Consider the following 18469-nt stretch of genomic DNA (forward strand, 5'->3'; position numbering starts at 1 on the left):
AAACTGAGGGACAGAATAGTCCTCATCTGAGATCAGTAAGATGTCACAACTGCAAACCCAGGCCCACTGTTTTTAAAGGATATGAGAAGTCTCTCAGATATTGTTCTTTGGTATGAGCAGGATGACTTTACTGATAGGTCAGGTACAGTCTCTGTTTATCGCTCTGTTCATCTTTTAGGTTCTGCACCACGTTCCATGTGCCTGATGTCATCTACATTTTAGCTTTCTCCAATTAAACAACAAGTCAACTGTAAGAACACAAATAAAGGCACCAATATGCATCCACAATCAGTCATCTTTGCATTGAATTTACTGATTATGCCATTCTTGAGTGCAACAGATGAGGAAATCAGCAGACACAACACACAGGACAGACATGTTTTGAGAACTCCTTGGCTGCCCTCTTGCTGCCGATATAACCTCACTTGCTGCTTCTGCTCTACGCCACTAGATGGCGGTGATTGTCATCAAACTCAAAATCAATGCACTTGTCTTAAAGACACATTTACCAGATTAACCAAGAGAAAAATAAGTAGAATGTTACATAACAAATCTTAGATGAGAAAACATGCTGACAAAACAAAACTGAGAGAACGAAACATATAGAATATATATTTGCATAAAAGGAGAAAACAATAACTCACAAAATATGATAGACTTAATAAACAGAAATAAATACAGAATTACACTCTTGTTAAATGACCGCACTGATCTCTTTATAACTCACCAGCCATGGTGACTAAATGTCCAGTGATTGCACATGTTAACACAGAAGTATTCATTAACAGCAACAGAAATGAATAAGATAAATTTGTTAAGAGATATCATATCCCAAACTTCATGGTGGGAAAAACATTACATCACTTTCAGTCTTTGAGAAGTTAATTTTCATTGTCTCGCGTGTAGTAAGGGTTGTTGTAGCCCCCGCTCTGATCACCCCACTCTGATGTTCTGGGATCAAGCCCAAGTGGATGTGTTACTGGCACCGTGGTTGTTGTTCAGCCACTGAAGAAGAAAACAAAAGATTGTACATCAGAGGCGTTTGTGCAAATAGGCCAAGGAAGCACAGAGCTAGATGACAACACAGTCAATTGCAAGACTGAGCTTCCTTCAATATTATTTTATTCACATTAATTTAAAACACTAAAGAAAGGCAACTAGACATTCAGGATTTCTTCAAGATGTTTGGTCATAGTCAGTGGTTCTAAAGGACTGTAGGGATATTGGGGAACTAGGACTAGAACATTGGTGAGTGTTACCCATCAAAAACTCACATGACTAGAGTTTGTTAGCAGCCAGATACAGTCGTTGGTGGAGACTGTTTGACCATGTGCCCTTTGTTGTAGACAGTGTTGGACAAGTAATTAGTTACATTATAATATTGCTTTTTGAATTGTAAGTCATTCCATCGCTTTTGCATTACTTTTAGTAGATGTTATTGAATTCAGTATAACAGCTGTAACAACAGCACAGTATAATGGCTGCAGTTATGGCTCATGGCGCAATATATATTGTGATAGAGATACTGTAAATTTACGTGGATTGTGAGAATTATTTTGAATATGTATACTCTCTCTGCAATCTTTCCCCCATTGTCTTCACACCTTTACACAATAATGTTGATGTACCTGCCTGTCACATTCTAATTTTGTCACTGGACAGCCAGTCAGACTGTGTCATTGTCGAAGCTGCAGGCCTGCGAGCAGCTCAAGAACAGAGCAAAGTGTTGGTCTACTCCCATAACACCACTCTGTGAAGGGCAGAGATATATGTCCATTTTTTTTTTAAATCAAACAAATGAAGTTGCTGCAAACAATTGTTAATTGAGGTGCATAGGTGAATTAAATAATATGTTAATGTTCTTTGTATCACTTTCTCTGCATTCACCAGATATGCTCATTATTTTCAGAGTCCTACTCTGCAGTTAACATTTGTTTTTTGTTTTTCTCCTCTGCTAAACCCGAATTTGTATAAAAACACACAACTTAGTTAATTTAATTTATTAATTCATTTCGGGTTTAAAATCCATTGTAACATGCGTTACTGACATTTGTACCGAGTACAATCATATTACAATTATTTTTTGTAATGCCTTGTATTACCGCGTTACAGCAAAGAGTAATTGCGTTACTTTTGTAATGCATTACTCCCAACACTGGTTGTAGATAGATGTCAGTTTATATCTCAGTCCATTTCCCCAAGTTCAGGGTGGATTCTCCAACAATTGCCAGAGATGTCACATCTTTTGTCTTCTCTGGCTAAAATGTGGAAATAGTCTTCGAAGGAGCATCCTTTGTTCTTCAGTTGTAGGTGGATTCAGCTGACTCGTGTGAGTTTGTGATGGGTAACATCCACAGAGGTTACTGTTTAAACCCCAACTCCCCATCAGTCCTTCAGAACTGAAGACCATGAAAAAACATCTTAAAGAAACCCTAAAATCCAACTGCCTTTCTTTAATGTGATTTGAATATATCATGACCTGGATGACTGAGAACCTAAACGGACACATTTTCTTTATACACAGACATAGGGAATACCCACCGAGTTCCTGCAGGCAGGAAACAGGTTTTGCCGACTGTTGCTGGCAGTCATCTCCAGGTTGGTGCTGCTGTTGTTGATCGTTGCCCGTGGAAGTCTGAGAACTCCATCCTGGGTGTAAGCTCCCAAGCCAGTGATTGACCCCTTATCAAAGACTGATCCCTGGCTGTTGACTGAGTGGACATTGATCAATGGTGCTTTGGGAGCAGACAGGTTGGCGTAGGGCATTCTGACAAATTTGGTAGCGTTTGTCTTCAACTTTTTCTTTGACAGCCTAACAACATTAAAGGAAAACATCAATTAAAAGGTACATATATGACTTTCTAGGTAAAGGTGTGTATTAGAGTCTCATGTGAGTGACGGAGAAACATGGCAAAGTCTTGACAGAGGCAGTGGATGATGTGTGAAAGTGCGCATATATGTAACATACTCACTTGCAAGTGACTAAGGGTTGAAGAATGACGGCTATGAGCAGCAGCGCACCGAACACGGAGCAGATGATCACCAGGATGAGCTGCCATGCTAACAAACAACAATGTAGAGGACATTAATATAAAAGTATCACAGCAACACAGGTTTAAGTTGCATAATGCCCTCTGCTGCTCCAAAATGTTAGAAATCTGCTTCTGCTGATGTATCTTTAGTCGCCCATAGGTAATCCAAGCATCAGGTGGTGTACGCCTCTTTGGAGGAGATAATGTTAATGCCTTGGAGGTCAATATTTTATGATGGATGTATACACTTTGCGAATTGACACGAGGTACATGTGCTGAGGAACAGTCTTGCTCAAGGACACATTGGCATGTGATCTGTGCGTAATTTTTTGCTGTAGATTAGATTCAACTTTATTATCATTCCCTGCAGTTTAGCATCACACCAGAAGTACAATAAGCAGTAAGTGCATATAGCATAAATGTATGATATATAAGCACCGTGGTACAGGTTATTTTTATAGCATGTTGTCAATATTTACGGATAAAAACCTATGTACAGGTGAGACCATGTATAAGTAAGTAATCGTCCTGTTTCTTAATGATGTGCTGCATACTCACATTCACTGCAGTTAAAACCAGAATAACCAAATGGACAACTGAAAGACAAAGACAGTGATTTTATTATTCAGATAGATAGATAGATAGATAGATAGATAGATAGATAGATAGATAGATAGATAGATAGATAGATAGATAGATAGATAGATAGATAGATAGATAGATAGATGCACCTACTTGATGCACACAGAATCCACTGCTTTTTGTCCAGTGGGACAAACTGCAAAAATACAAAATGTTTGAAAGTCAGTTTGTTGTTTGGTCAAACAAATATTAACACTCTACAGACATTTCAAAATGTCTAAACTAAACTAAATCCTCTCACCACGACAGATTCTGGTACTGTGAGTCGGAATGTAGCCATCCAGACAGGCACACTTGAAATTTCCATCTCCTGAAGAGCATCTTGTGGTGAATGCATCACATGGGTTCCTCTCACACAGGTCTTCATCTATAAATTTACAGTGGGGGAAGAAGGGTTGGAATAGGATTGGAGGGGGTGATAAGACTTGTTCAAAACAACTGACGAATCAAGATGCCATGAAATTAACTGGGTCTGAATATATAGCATAATCACATGTTTGAGGAAATGTGAAAGAATGACAGAATGAGAAAGAAAGAAAGAAAGAAAGAAAGAAAGACCTGAATAGAATCCACTTTTTCAATGGCAAAAAAAATATATAAATATATACTTTTTTTCTATTGAAGTAATTAATATTTGGACTAAATCCAGTAACTCACCAGCAAAAGTTGCACCTGCCAGTGAACAGTTGGTGCAATTGGCGGCCTTTTCGATCTGTTCTTCAACTTGTGATGTTGTGATGTTGGAGATTGCTGAGTAGATGATCTCTATAGACGCATTGGTGGCAATCACCACTCTTAACAGACTGTTGTCAGCTGACCTGTAGAGACAGAAATCACTCTCAGTGATGGTAATTATTAAGTGCAGGGATCTGAGTGAACTGGTTCAAGATAGATGGATGGTTAATTCTATACTCCAAGCTTACCACAGTTCCAGCACTGTAGATCGAATGTAAGTAGGATCATTCGATCCCAAACTCTCATCCAGCTGTGTTTTGGAAGAAAGAAATATTATTAAGTCATCACCTGACAACACAGGCATATGGTTTAATACCAAAGTGTAAGTATAACTAAAAGATAGAGAGAGAAAATGCATATTTCACCTCTTCGGTAATACGGTCCACAGTCTGTTTGAACACTGGTGATGCCTTGTCTAACATATTGTTATTATATGGTACGTGAGGCAGGTGTATGTGTTCAGGGAAAACCTTGGCTAAAACAAGAAAACATGACAGTAAATCACATGTTCAGCTTTTTTTTTTTTTTTCTGGAAGAGAGTTGTTTCCTGTTTAGTGTTTAATTCTGACTCCATTATAAAAAAAAATTACATACATTTACTGAAGTATTAGAAACTCTGACCCACATTTTAATATGAAAAAGAGGTACTGTGATATTATATACATGACATCAATTCAGAAATAAAGACTATTAGGTTAAAATTAGCTCAGCAGTAGAGTGTGTAGCTAGCCTAATACCTACCATTAAGAACTTCAGGAATTCAGTAAGAAAACAAAAGTTTCCTGACTTACAGTGTTATTTTACTATTAATTAGTTATGCAATTTCCTCATGCAGCACCTCATACAAACCTCGTAGTGGTACTACTAAATGAATTCTTACCCCTCTGACAGCGGCGGGATTTGTAGTTGTATATATCACCAGCCAAACACAAGCATACAAAATCTTGATTGGCTCGAGCCTCACACGTGCTTCCTTCGCCACAAGTGTTTGTAGCACAAGGATCTGGAAAAGAAAAACAGCATCAAGAGAAAAATGGATTTGTTCTTGAAGAAGATGTGACCTGTGGATGGTATTGTCGGGAGAGTACCTGGAGCTGCTGTAGTAAAAGGTACTGGTGTAGTCACTGTTGCCGTTGGAGTCAATGTTGTTGTTGGTGTCAGTGTTGTGGTTGGAATCAATGTTGCCGGTACAGTAGTCACTGATGCAGTTGCAGTGGTCACTGTTGCTGTTGCAGTGGTCACAGTTGCTGTTGCAGTGGTGACTGTTGCTGTTGGAGTAGTCACTGTTGCTGTTGGAGTGGTCACTGTTGCTGTTGGAGTAGTCGCTGTTGCTGTTGCAGTGGTCACTGTTGCTGTTGAAGTCGTCACAGTTGGTGTTGGAGTGGTCACTGTTGCTGTTACAGTGGTCACTGTTGCTGTTGGAGTCGTCACTGTTGCAGTGGTCACTGTTGCTGTTGGAGTCGTCATTGTTGCTGTTGCAGTGGTCACTGTTGCTGTTGGAGTGGTCACTGTTGGTGTTGGAGTAGTAGCTGTTGCTGTTGGAGTGGTCACTGTTGCTGCTGGAGTCGTCACAGTTGGTGTTGGAGTGGTCACTGTTGCTGTTACAGTGGTCACTGTTGCTGTTGGAGTCGTCACTGTTGCAGTGCTCACTGTTGCTGTTGCAGTCGTCACTGTGGGTGTTGGACTCGTCACTGTGGCTGTTGGAGTGGTCAATGTTGCTGTTGCAGTGGTCAATATTGCTGTTGCAGTGGTCACCGTTGCTGTTGGAGTGGTAAATGTTGCTGTTGGAGGGGTCGATGTTGCTGTTGGAGTCGTCACTGTTGCTGTTGGAGGGGTCGATGTTGCTGTTGGAGTGGTCACTGTTGCTGTTGGAGTCGTCACAGTTGGTGTTGCAGTCGTCACTGTTGCAGTGCTCACTGTTGCTGTTGGAGTCGTCACTGTTGCTGTCAGAGTAGTCACTGTTACTGTTGGAGTTGTCACAGTTGGTGTTGCAGTGGTCACTGTTGCTGTTGGAGGGGTCGATGTTGCTGTTGGAGTGGTCACTGTTGCTGTTGGAGGGGTCGATGTTGCTGTTGGAGTGGTCACTGTTGCTGTTGGAGTGGTCACAGTTGCTGTTGGAGTCGTCACTGTTGCTGTTGGAGGGGTAAATGTTACTGTTGGAGTCGTAACTGTTGCTGTTGGAGTGGTCACAGTTGCTGTTGGAGGGGTCAATGTTGCTGTTGGAGTGGTCACTGTTGCCGTTGGAGTAGTCACCGTTGCCGTTGGAGTGGTCATTGTTGCTGTTGAAGTTGTCACAGTTGGTGTTGGAGTGGTCACTGTTGCTGTATGAGGGGTCGATGTTGCTGTTGGAGTGGTCACTGTTGCTGTTGCAGTGCTCACTGTTGCTGTTGGAGTGGTCACTGTTGCTGTTGGAGTTGTCACTGTTGCTGTTGGAGTGGTCACTGTTGCTGTTGGAGTGGTCACTGTTGCTGTTGGAGGGGTCACTGTTGCTGTTGGAGTGGTCACTGTTGCCGTTGGAGTCGTCACTGTTGCTGTTGGAGCTGTCACAGTTGGTGTTGGAGTGGTCACTGTTGCTGTTGGATTGGTCACAGTTGCTGTTGGAGTTGTCACAGTTGCTGTTGGAGTGGTCACTGTTGCTGTTGGAGTGGTCACTGTTGCTGTTGGAGTCGTCACTGTTGCCGTTGGAGTGCTCACTGTTGCCGTTGGAGGGGTCAATGTTGCTGTTGGAGTGGTCACTGTTGCCGTTGGAGTCGTCACTGTTGCTGTTGGAGTGGTCACAGTTGCTGTTGCAGTGGTCACTGTTGCTGTTGGAGTCGTCACTGTTGCTGTTGGAGTGGTTGCTGTTGGAGTGGTCACTGTTGCTGTTGGAATGGTCACTGTTGCTGTTGGAGTGGTCACTGTTGCTGTTGGTGTTGTCACTGTTGCTGTTGGAGTGGTCACTGTTGCCGTTGGAGGGGTCAATGTTCCAGTTGGAGTGGTCACTGTTGATGTTGGAGTGGTCACTGTTGCTGTTGGTGTTGTCACTGTTGCTGTTGGAGTCGTCACTGTTGCAGTTGGAGTCGTCACTGTTGCTGTTGGAGTTGTCACAGTTGCTGTTGGAGTGGTCACTGTTGCTGTTGCAGTGGTCACAGTTGCTGTTGGAGGGGTCAGTGTTCCCGTTGGAGTGGTCACTGTTGCTGTTGGAGTGGTCAGAGTTGCTGTTGGTGTACTCACTGTTGCTGTTGGAGTGGTCACTGTTGCTGTTGGAATGGTCACTGTTGGTGTTGGAGTGGTCAATGTTGCTGTTGCAGTCGCTACTGTGGCTGTTGCAGTGGTCACCGTTGTTGTTGAAGTGGTCACAGTTGCCGTTGGAGTGGTCACTGTTGCTGTTGGAGTCGTCACACTTGCTGTTGGAGTTGTCACTGTTGCTGTTGGAGTCGTCACTGTTGCTGTTGCAGTGGTCACTGTTGATGTTGGAGTTGTCGCTGTTGCTGTTGGAGTTGTCGCTGTTGCTGTTGTCACTGTTGCTGTTGGAGTGGTCACTGTTGCTGTTGGAGGGGTCACTGTTGCTGTTGGAGTGGTCACTGTTGCTGTTGGAGTCGTCAATGTTACTGTTGGTGTCGTCACTGTTTCGGTTGGAGGAGTCACTGTTGCTGTTGGAGTGGTCACTGTTCCTGTTGGAGTGGTCGCAGTTGCTGTTGGAGTGGTCACTGTTCCTGTTGGAGTGGTTGCTGTTGCTGTTGGAGTGGCCACTGTTGCTGTTGCAGTGGTCACAGTTGCTGTTGGAGTGGTCACTGTTGCTGTTGGAGTGGTCACTGTTGCTGTTGGAGTCGTCACTGTTGCTGTTGGAGTGGTCACTGTTGCTGTTGGAGTCGTCACTGTTGCTGTTGCAGTGGTCACTGTTGCAGTGGTCACTGTTGCTGTTGGAGTGGTTGCTGTTGGAGTTGTCACTGTTGCTGTTGGAGTTGTCACTGTTGCTGTTGCAGTGTCCGCTGTTGCAGTGGTCACTGTTGTTGTTGCAGTGGTCACTGCTGCTGTTGCAGTGGTCACTGTTGCTGTTGGTGTTGTCACTGTTGCTGTCAGAGTAGTCACTGTTGCTGTTGCAGTGTCCGCTGTTGCAGTGGTCACTGTTGCTGTTGGAGTGGTTGCTGTTGGAGTGGTCACTGTTGCTGTTGGAGTTGTCACTGTTGCTGTTGCAGTGGTCACTGTTCCTGTTGGAGTGGTTGCTGTTGCTGTTGGAGTGGCCACTGTTGCTGTTGCAGTGGTCACAGTTGCTGTTGGAGTGGTCACTGTTGCTGTTGGAGTGGTCACTGTTGCTGTTGGAGTCGTCACTGTTGCTGTTGGAGTCGTCACTGTTGCTGTCAGAGTAGTCACTGTTGCTGTTGCAGTGTCCGCTGTTGCAGTGGTCACTGTTGCTGTTGGAGTGGTTGCTGTTGGAGTGGTTGCTGTTGGAGTGGTCACTGTTGCTGTTGGAGTTGTCACTGTTGCTGTTGCAGTGTCCGCTGTTGCAGTGGTCACTGTTGTTGTTGCAGTGGTCACTGTTGCTGTTGCAGTGGTCACTGTTGCTGTTGGTGTTGTCACTGTTGCTGTTGGAGTGGTCACTGTTGCTGTTGGAGTGGTCACTGTTGCAGTTGGAGGGGTCAATGTTGCTGTTGGAGTGGTCACTGTTGCTGTTGGAGTGGTCACTGTTGCTGTTGGTGTCGTCACTGTTGCTGTTGGAGTGGTCACTGTTGCTGTTGGAGTGGTCACTGTTCCTGTTGGAGTGGTCACAGTTGCTGTTGGAGTGGTCACCTGTTTGGGTGTTGCTGTTGCAGTGTCTTGCGTATGTTGCTGTGGAGTGGTCACTGTTGACGTTGGAGTGGAGTTGCTGTTGGAGTTGTCACTGTTGCTGTTGCAGTGTCCGCTGTTGCAGTGGTCACTGTTGCTGTTGGAGTGGTCACTGTTGCTGTTGGAGTGGTCACTGTGCCTGTAGCAGTGGTCACTGTTGCTGTTGGAGTGGTCACAGTTGCTGTTGGAGTGGTCACTGTTGCTGTTGGAGTGGTTGCTGTTGGAGTGGTCACTGTTGCTGTTGGTGTTGTCACTGTTGCTGTTGGAGTGGTCAATGTTGCTGTTGGAGGGGTCAATGTTGCTGTTGGAGTGATCACTGTTGCTGTTGGAGTCGTCACTGTTGCTGTTGGTTTCGTCACTGTTGCTGTTGGAGGGGTCACTGTTGCTGTTGGAGTAGTCACTGTTCCTGTTGGAGTGGTCACAGTTGCTGTTGGAGTGGTCACTGTTGCTGTTGGAGTGGTTGCTGTTGGAGTGGTCACTGTTGCTGTTGGAGTGGTCACTGTTTCTGTTGGAGTGTTCATTGTTTCTGTTGCAGTGGTCACTGTTGCTGTTGGAGTGGTTGCTGCTGGAGTGGTCACTGTTGCTGTTGGAGGGGTCACTGTTGCTGTTAGGCATGTTGCGTTGCGAGTCACTGTTCCTGTTGGAAGTGGTCATGTTGCTGTTGGAGTGTCACTGTTGCTGTTGCAGTGTCACTGTTGCAGTGGTCACTGTTCGCTGTTGAGTGGTCACTGTTGCTGTTGGAGTTGTCACTGTTGCTGTTGCAGTGTCCGATGTTGCAGTGGTCACTGTTGCTGTTTGGAGTTGTCACTGTTGCTGTTGCAGTGTCCGATGTTGCAGTGGTCACTGTTGCTGTTGGAGTTGTCACTGTTGCTGTTGCAGTTGTCACTGTTGCTGTTGCAGTGTCCGCTGTTGCAGTGGTCACTGTTGCTGTTGGAGTGGTCACTGTTGCTGTTGGAGTGGTCACTGTTGCTGTTGCAGTGGTCACTGTTGCTGTTGGAGTGGTTGCTGTTGGAGTTGTCACTGTTGCTGTTGCAGTGTCCGCTGTTGCAGTGGTCACTGTTGCTGTTGGAGTTGTCACTGTTGCTGTTGCAGTGTCCGCTGTTGCTGTGGTCACTGTTGCCGTTGGAGTCGTCACTGTTGCTGTTGGAGTGGCCACTGTTGGAGTGGTCACTGTTGCTGTTGGAATGGTCATTGTTGCTGTTGGAGTCGTCACTGTTGCTGTTGCAGTGTCCGCTGTTGCTGTTGGAGTGGTCACTGTTGCTGTTGGAGTCGTCACTGTTTCTGTTGCAGTGCTCACTGTTGCTGTTGGAGTGGTCACTGTTGCTGTTGGAGTGTGATGTTGCTGTGCAGTGTCCACTGTTGTTGGAGTGGTCACTGTTGCTGTTGGAGTTGTCACTGTTGCTGTTGCAGTGTCCGCTGTTGCAGTGGTCACTTGCGTTGACGTCACTGTTGCTGTTGGAGTCGTCACTGTTGCTGTTGCAGTGTCCGCTGTTGCAGTGGTCACTGTTGCTGTTGAGTGCCACTGTTTGTCAGTGATGTTCACTGTTGCTGTTGCAGTGTCCGCTGTTGCAGTGGTCACTGTTGCTGTTGGAGTGGTCACTGTTGCTGTTGCAGTGGTCACTGTTGCTGTTGGAGTCGCCACTGTTGCTGTTGGAGTGGTCACTTTTGCTGTTGGAGTGGTCACTGTTGCTGTTGGAATCGTCACTGTTGCTGCTGCAGTGGTCACTGTTGCTGTTGCAGTGGCCGCTGTTGATTGTGCTGTAGTTGTTTGTGCAGAAAAGATAAAACTTCATTTAACCTGAAGGAAATTGTTTTGCCAAACACAAAGTAATAACAGTGTCTGAAACGGAAAGAAATATTTGTTCATTCAAATGAGAAAAAAAAACAGCAGTAGAGTTCAGTTGTTTATATAGTTTTGGCTGAGGGTGCGTCGTTATCGAGCAAGTCAAAGTTGTATTAATTCGTCCTAAGTTTTAGTGAAAGAGATAAACCTCAGATGATTTCACTACTCTAGCAATCTCAGTGCTCTTCACCCACATGTACCGAGCCCTCAGTACGTTTCCATACATCCAACATCCATATACACAAAAAGTTTAATTAAAAAATACATATGATTAAAAAGAATATTGATAAAAATCACAGACAAACAAACAAAGTACACACACATTTGGGTTTCATACATATGTTAGTAGCTGCCGTGTTTTCTACAAAGGAAATAAGTTGCTGCCAAATGGCATAAAATTTTCTGATACACCTATAGTATATCTATTGTTTTTTTTAGATGAAAATGTCTTACAACTGTCATATAATGGACACCCATTAAGGCGTTCCGGTCGAACTACCTGATGACAGTTCTAAATCATTGCGCTGGCTCAAACACTTTGGTAACCATGGCAACAGAAACACAAACTCTGTCCAGTCAACCAAGGAAGGAGGAGAATACTAAAAAAATATTGCTCGGCCAAGTCTGTGGCACATATTTTATCATGCTGTAAAGTACATTTTTGCCGAGAGGGTATTCCCTTCGGTGTGAGAGACACGTAACAACTATTGTGACTCTGATGAACATGTTTTTTTTTTCATTTAATATAACAGAAAAAGCATCAGCATTTTTGTTATAACTTTTTTACTCATTTATGCATTATGATTTAGTTTGGTAAAGTCCGAGACCGCGTTAAAACATGAACGTCATATATGACCCCATTTATTTCCATGGAAACGGGAAGCACACTCGCAAAAAAACTTTAAGGTACACCCTCTCGGGCAATATTGCTTAAATGAACGCAGTAATAATTGACCTAATATTTATTTATTTCGTAAGTGACCATGGTATAAACAGGTTTATGCACTTCAAGGAAGCGAAAAGGGAAAGTTGAAGCTAAAGCGGAAGCGAACTGTCCTCTGCGTCGTCCATTAATTTCAGATAATGGACACCTCGAGGTGGAGTGTTAAGTAGCTGTACAAGGCATCCCAGCATCTCCAAGCACGATGGGAAGCATCAAAATGACCTCTGCACAGCCGACATCCTATAGAAAATACTTGATGGACATCAGGGGCTAACAAAGTGTAGAGAGAGAGCAAATTCTTCAGTTTGGTGGCCAGGACTCTCTGCAGAACTCAAGAACACAGTGATGTCATGCCACTCATGCCAAGAGCAAAAGTGGGCCCAACAAAAAGAGCCACTCATCTCTACATCTCTGCCTGAAGAATAGCTCTTGAGGTCTGTGAGCACTAGAAAAACAACTACCTAGCAGTATCAGATTATTACTCACAGTTCCTTAAAGTGCTGCACCTATCATCCATTACAAGTGTTAAAGTGATTTTGGGACTTAAAGCAATATTGCAAGGTTTGGGATCCCGGATGAGGTGGTGAGTGACAGTAGTCTTCAATTCTCCAGTGCAGAATTCCAGGAGCTGGAAAGACAGCTAGACTTCAAGCACATCAGGTCTAGTCCTCGCCATCCTCAGGGAAATGATCTTATGGAGAGGGCAGTATGGACTGCGAAGAGAATCCTCTGACAAGAACACCCAGTAATAGCCCTCATGTGCTACAGATCAACTCCCTGTGCCACCACCAGAGTCAGTCCAGCAGAACTGTTAATGGGGAGAAAGATCAAAACAACACTCCCCACATTAGAGAGGAACCTTCAGCCTGAATTGCCCACCAGAAAGACTGTTAAACAGAAGGGGGAAACTGAAGGACTCAAAAAACAAAAGAGAAAGAGAGAAATGCCAGTGAGAGTGACATCCATCAATAGTGAAATCAAAGGGCATGGGTGTACTGTTTTCCCACATATCCTGGAGAACATCATAATCATAGACTGACAAAAACTAAACAGCTGAGACCTAAACATGTGCAGAAATGTGGCAGGGGCTTGTCTGCATCGATCATACATTTGTTCAATATTGAGTTCACTTTGTCTTAATCTTAGACAATCTCTTTTGTCCAATGAAGACAATGCCCTATTTGAAACTGAACTAGAGTGTGTCTGATGCATAATGAGGAGGAGTAGATTCTCTGTACAATTATTTTTGCCATAATGCTTCTGAAATAAATCTTTTTTCTTTTTTCCCCATTTGGTTCAAAGACATGTGAAAAGTCAGTGAGATTAAAGGTCTTTAATGCACTGGTTTTATATTGTGTTTTATCATAGACACTAAAAATGGCTTTACACTGAATGCATTATTCATTCGCCCACACACTCACCCTCTGGTGGTGGTAAACTACCTCAGTAGTAGGACTGCCTCAATATTCCTTCGAGGGAGAAGAACTGTAAAGAACTGTATTGAATCACTTCATGAACTGATTCGTTCTTTTCTCAGTTCAGTTGAACAGAGCTCAGCTGTGAACGTGTGGCCCGCACGTGCACTCTCTGACTCGTGACTCTTCTTGAATCTTCGGCCAATGACGCTAGCCGGCAGAAAGCACCAGGAAACGATGTGTGTGTGGAGGTGGGGGGTGGGGGGTGGGGGATTCATAGAATCACTCCGTCTGACAGTTCTCTGCCTCCTCCTCAGGGTGAAGCTTGGGATACGCTCTCATAACTTCTGTTTCTCCACACTAACGGCTAATGTTGAATCAATCCACACGAAAACACATGCACACATGCAGTTCCCTTTGTTTTAAGAGACTTCGGAGCACTTAGTAGTAGTAATGAGTGGAGGCGACAGAAGAGCGGTGGCAGTGAGTGTGGCAAGCTGTAGGAGCAGCAACGTGCAGGGGTGGGGGTTTCAAGAAGTTTAAAAATAAATTTAAAATAATATTAACAGTTGTATTGATTGAATTAGATAGATAGATAGATTGATAGATTGATAGATAGATAGATAGATAGATAGATAGATAGATAGATAGATAGATAGATAGATAGATAGATAGATAGATAGATAGATAGATAGATAGATAGATAGATAGATAGATAGATAGATAGATCGATCGATCGATAGATAGATAGATCTAGCATGTTTTTATATTCTTTAAGCTATTTGTTTTCTTTTTTTATTGCACATTTAAGTCTATTTAAGTTGATGTTGCCTTTTTGTATTTTTAATGTAGGCTGCAGAACTCTTAGTTTTATGACATTTTCTCACTTTTGATATACGTTTTTGCAATAAATTAAATGAGGCCCATTTTTAAGTTTTGATTGCATTTAAGTTGATATTTTATTCATATGTTAAAAGGCACAGAGTTTACAACAGTGTTTGTCATTTTGCGTTTTATCATTTTCATTTTTATTAATTTTCCACTAATTTCTTGATTTCATTTTAGTGCAATAAAATATTGTCAACAACCAGACAGTCACAGTGGCTACACTTTTTGTATTTGAAAGGCTGGAAATGCATCTCTTATTGTTGGGTCTTTAGCCTATATTGCACCAAATGGAGGAATATAATCAGTGACTGAGGAGAGTGAACAAATCAATTAAACGAATCATTTTAATTAACTGATTCGAGCGATTCAGTTCAGTCAAAAGAACTGTGGTCCCCATCACTACATCTCAACTGCGCCCCTCAAAGAAGCAGCTACAGGCACAATGGACTTTTCACACAAAACCATAGCAAAGGACAGAGGACGGAGCAGAATTCCAGGTTTTGAGCCATTTTCAGTAAATGGAATTACAAAACTACACTACATGACAGACAGATACTGACAACTATGAGTGGACAAACCTTCAGTGCTTAACGACCTTGAGCTCTGGTGGTTTTAATCATTAGCCAGTCCTTTTAGGGCAGTATGGTTATCTAAAAGCCTTTTAAACACTATCTCATTAATGCTAAAACCCAGTGCAAACTGGTATGCCTATGCCTGGACAGAAGTTCCCAAACATTTTATAGCTGGAGATAATATCTGTTCATGTACCGTGTGTCTTACTCATAATTTATACACAGAATATATAGTCATTCAACACAAAACAAATTAAGTGACATGATCATGTACCAATCAGCCCAAGTTTATGTGACAGGTACTTTATGTTTGTTTGTTGACTACATAAATAGTTGATGCTGATTTGAAGGCAAATGGTAGTAACATGAATTATTGATGTGATTTAGATTTTTATTTTGTCTGCTCATTTTGCATTTTGTAAACTGCATTTTGTAGTTTACCCATATGTATATATACATTAAACAGTGAATGGAGTCAAACTGACCCCAAAGATTATAGGAGGGTTAATCATGTTAACACCCAGTGCAAACTGGAATAATCTGACATTTGGTTAAAGGTGCTGAAATCCGAAACGAGGATATTTCTCTCAGTTTAAAGGTTATGTGACGAGGGAGTTTCTGACCCTCTACTCCTCTTATCATCAACATTAAAGACTAGGTAGTTTTAGTAGGTTTTAATAAAATCAGGGTACTTACCAATAATTGCAACAACTATCCAAAGAACAGAGCAGAATTTGAAGTTTTGAGCCATTTTCAGTAAATTGAATCACAAAATGTCAGTAAAAAAAAAAAAAGTCAGACACTGAGAGCTACGAGTGGGCGAAGCTTCAGTGCTGAACAGCCTTGAAGGATGAGAGTTCAGGTGTCTTGGACTGAAAAAAGGTACACTTATCAGTTTTCCAGACGTCAGCTGACATATCACCCCCTTGACTTGATTGTGCAAGTGTACCTATGATGATTGATGCTGGTTTTGAAGGCAAAGGGTAGTAACACCAAATCCAAATGTATCTAAATATAAATAAACAACCATTATATATATTTTTGAAAGCATTCATAGTTTACAGCGTTTTCCCCCATACTTGCCTAAAACTTTTGCACAGTGATGTATATTAGAAAGGTGGCCATAATGTTAAAAAACAAACAAAAAACTGGTAGTCCATGTTGTGCATTGGAAATGTGCCAATAGGTCACAAAATATCAAGACTGCTTAAATATTCATCCAAAGCATATGGTTGTCATGGCAAGGTTCAGCTATGTTTCTCACACACACCTCACAATTTACAAGTTACGGGTGAGGTTCATATGAAAGATGGAACAAAGATTACATGTCTTGGCAGCAGTTTTATGGATTTACAACAATTCCACCAGAGACCTATTTTTCAAATATCATCTCCTTGCAGGCGGCCCAAATGAACCATAAATGTGTCCCCACACCACTACTGAGAAATCTGTGTCCATTAAGTCCAATGCAGTCACTAACAAAGAGAAAAGGTATCTTCACACTATCATTAGGTTGACCTTGGTCTTGTTGCATAATCAACTTATTTGTTCAACTGAACTCTTTCGCAACTTCACCGTCATCTTGCTTGTCAGGGGGAAAAAAAAAAAAGCACAGTCATAACTGTATTTAGTTTGGGTTTAGTGTTTCCAATCAATAAAACAACAAAACACTTTAATACTTAATAATTTATTAATATGTCTCTATATACATGAAATCCCTGATTTTGTTAGAATAATTGCTGCATGAAAATTACATAGAACACTTTGACTGCAGGTTTCCAATAAAAGTAACAAATTCATTCATTCATTTATCCATAACTGCTTGACCTTGAGTGGACAAATAAATGACTTGAGCCAATCCCAGCTGTTATCGCACAAGAGGCAGTGTACACTGTGGACCATCTGTCAGTCCGTCACAGGAAAGCTCTTTTAGCTTTAACTATCTCAATTCGTCCATTTTGGTCACATAACATGACACTGAGATCCAGAACTAAAAAGTAGATGACGGCAATGTAACAAAATTGCACTCAGACATTTCAGGTTCTTCATAAAATGTTTCATGATTGTCAATTATCACATCATTGACAAAACCGTTCTCACAGTGAACCACAATTTTATGTATTTTTATTAAGAGTAGGATATTGTTGTTACTGTTTTCAATTTCACTGTGAGAATTTGAGGGATGCTTATTCTTCATAAAACTGATTACTGTAAGGAATACTGAGATGTTGACTGTTCAGAGTTGAACTACAGATAAAGAGTACCTTATCATATCAGTATTGTGTACAGTAATCAGTCTTATGCAGAATAAGTAACAGGTTCCTGCCACTGCTGCAGCTGCAGTGAGGTTGTTGTCTGATTTGGCATGGTCATCATCAGGGTCAGTCTCCTCCCTTAGTGCAAGTATTGTTTGAAATAGTCAGTAGACACAGTGACCTTGTTTTACCTAGACTCCACCCATAGAGAAGGGAGGAGCGCTGCCTCTCATGTGTCAGTGAATTTCCATGTGTAGCCGATTGGCTTTATCTGGTTTTTAGCGTGTGAAATATTGGGTTGTGATGTATCCTAGTTTGTGAGCAAGCTGCAGCAAAGCGGAAAACAACTCCTTATATGGTGAGATAGCAAAACGAAACATCCTGATTTTTCCCAGTGTTATACACAGACTGAAGGCCTTAATTAACCCAAATAACACAAATTACTATTGCATCCTTTCACCCAACTGCGCTGCACCCTTCACCCCACAAAAATAGCACTTATGACGCAAAATGTACTGCGACTTTGCGAGTGTGACGTCACCTGATGAAGACTGATTGGCCATGGCCTCCAGGAGCTTACGCCCATAATGGGCTGCTTCAACCTTCTATTACTGCCCAAGTGAGTAACAGTCAAATGAGATTCTCCTGGCTCACTAGAAATAAAATTCAAAGCATCCTTCCAACAGCTGTCAAAGATGGAAGTACAGTGACATTAGAAACCTCTATAGGACCTATCAGTACTTGTACGGTCAGTACTTGGATTCCTTCTTTCTAATTGATCTTCCTGAGTTCATTTCAATAATTACAGGCATCTAAACTATTCTTTTAAAACTGCTGTAATTAAAAACAAAACAAAAATACTCTTGACCCAGATCTTTTAGCCAACTATAGACCAATTTCCAATCTTCCTTTTATTTCTAAAGTTTTAGAAAAAGTTGTTGCCAATCAGTTGTGTGACCATTTAAACAGGAATGGTTGAAAAAAAAAAAAAACAGTCACGTTTTAGAGTTCATCATAGTACAGAAACAGCTCTGGTTAATGTTACCAACTATCTCCTCATGGCTTCAGACAATGGACTTGTCTCTGTACTTGTCCTGCTGGATCTTAGTGCTGCATTTGACACCACTGATCACAGTATTCCACTACAGAAACTTGAAAGTGTGATCAAGATTATAGGAACTGCATTAGACTGATTTGAATCATATCAGTCAGATGGATTGTCCATTTGTTCAACAATGAATCTTATACATGTGACAAAGTAAGCTATGATGTTCATCAGGGTTCTGTGCTTCCCTTGTCATTATTATTATTGTTAATATTATTAGAAAGCACGGCATA

General features: G+C 42.1%; 1 protein-coding gene across 1 annotated transcript; it reads right to left on the reverse strand.

The window, feature by feature from the left end:
- Positions 1-292: 292 nt before the first annotated feature.
- LOC125022795 (mucin-13-like) lies at positions 293-17694 on the reverse strand. Its single transcript, XM_047609721.1, has 14 exons — positions 17648-17694; positions 7619-7879; positions 6024-6478; positions 5498-5761; positions 5290-5412; positions 4775-4884; positions 4598-4659; positions 4332-4492; positions 3916-4041; positions 3768-3810; positions 3591-3628; positions 2973-3060; positions 2542-2812; positions 293-1005 (listed from the first exon to the last, which is right to left on the reverse strand). The coding sequence occupies exons 1-14, from the start codon at positions 17692-17694 to the stop codon at positions 958-960; spliced, it is 2097 nt and encodes a 698-aa protein (XP_047465677.1). The 3' UTR covers positions 293-957.
- Positions 17695-18469: the final 775 nt, after the last annotated feature.

This window comes from Mugil cephalus, chromosome 16, assembly GCF_022458985.1.
Source record: "Mugil cephalus isolate CIBA_MC_2020 chromosome 16, CIBA_Mcephalus_1.1, whole genome shotgun sequence".
Taxonomy (NCBI): Eukaryota; Metazoa; Chordata; class Actinopteri; order Mugiliformes; family Mugilidae; genus Mugil; species Mugil cephalus.

Excerpts from the sequence above, each read along its gene's own strand:
- LOC125022795 (XM_047609721.1), bottom strand. The coding sequence starts at position 17,694 with ATGGCCAATCAGTCTTCATCAGGTGACGTCACACTCGCAAAGTCGCA. Across the intron at positions 4,885-5,289 it reads ATCCCGCCGCTGTCAGAGGG|CCAAGGTTTTCCCTGAACAC; the intron begins GTAAGAATTCAT and ends TTCTTGTTTTAG. Across the intron at positions 3,629-3,767 it reads GTGGATTCTGTGTGCATCAA|TTGTCCATTTGGTTATTCTG; the intron begins GTAGGTGCATCT and ends TTTGTCTTTCAG.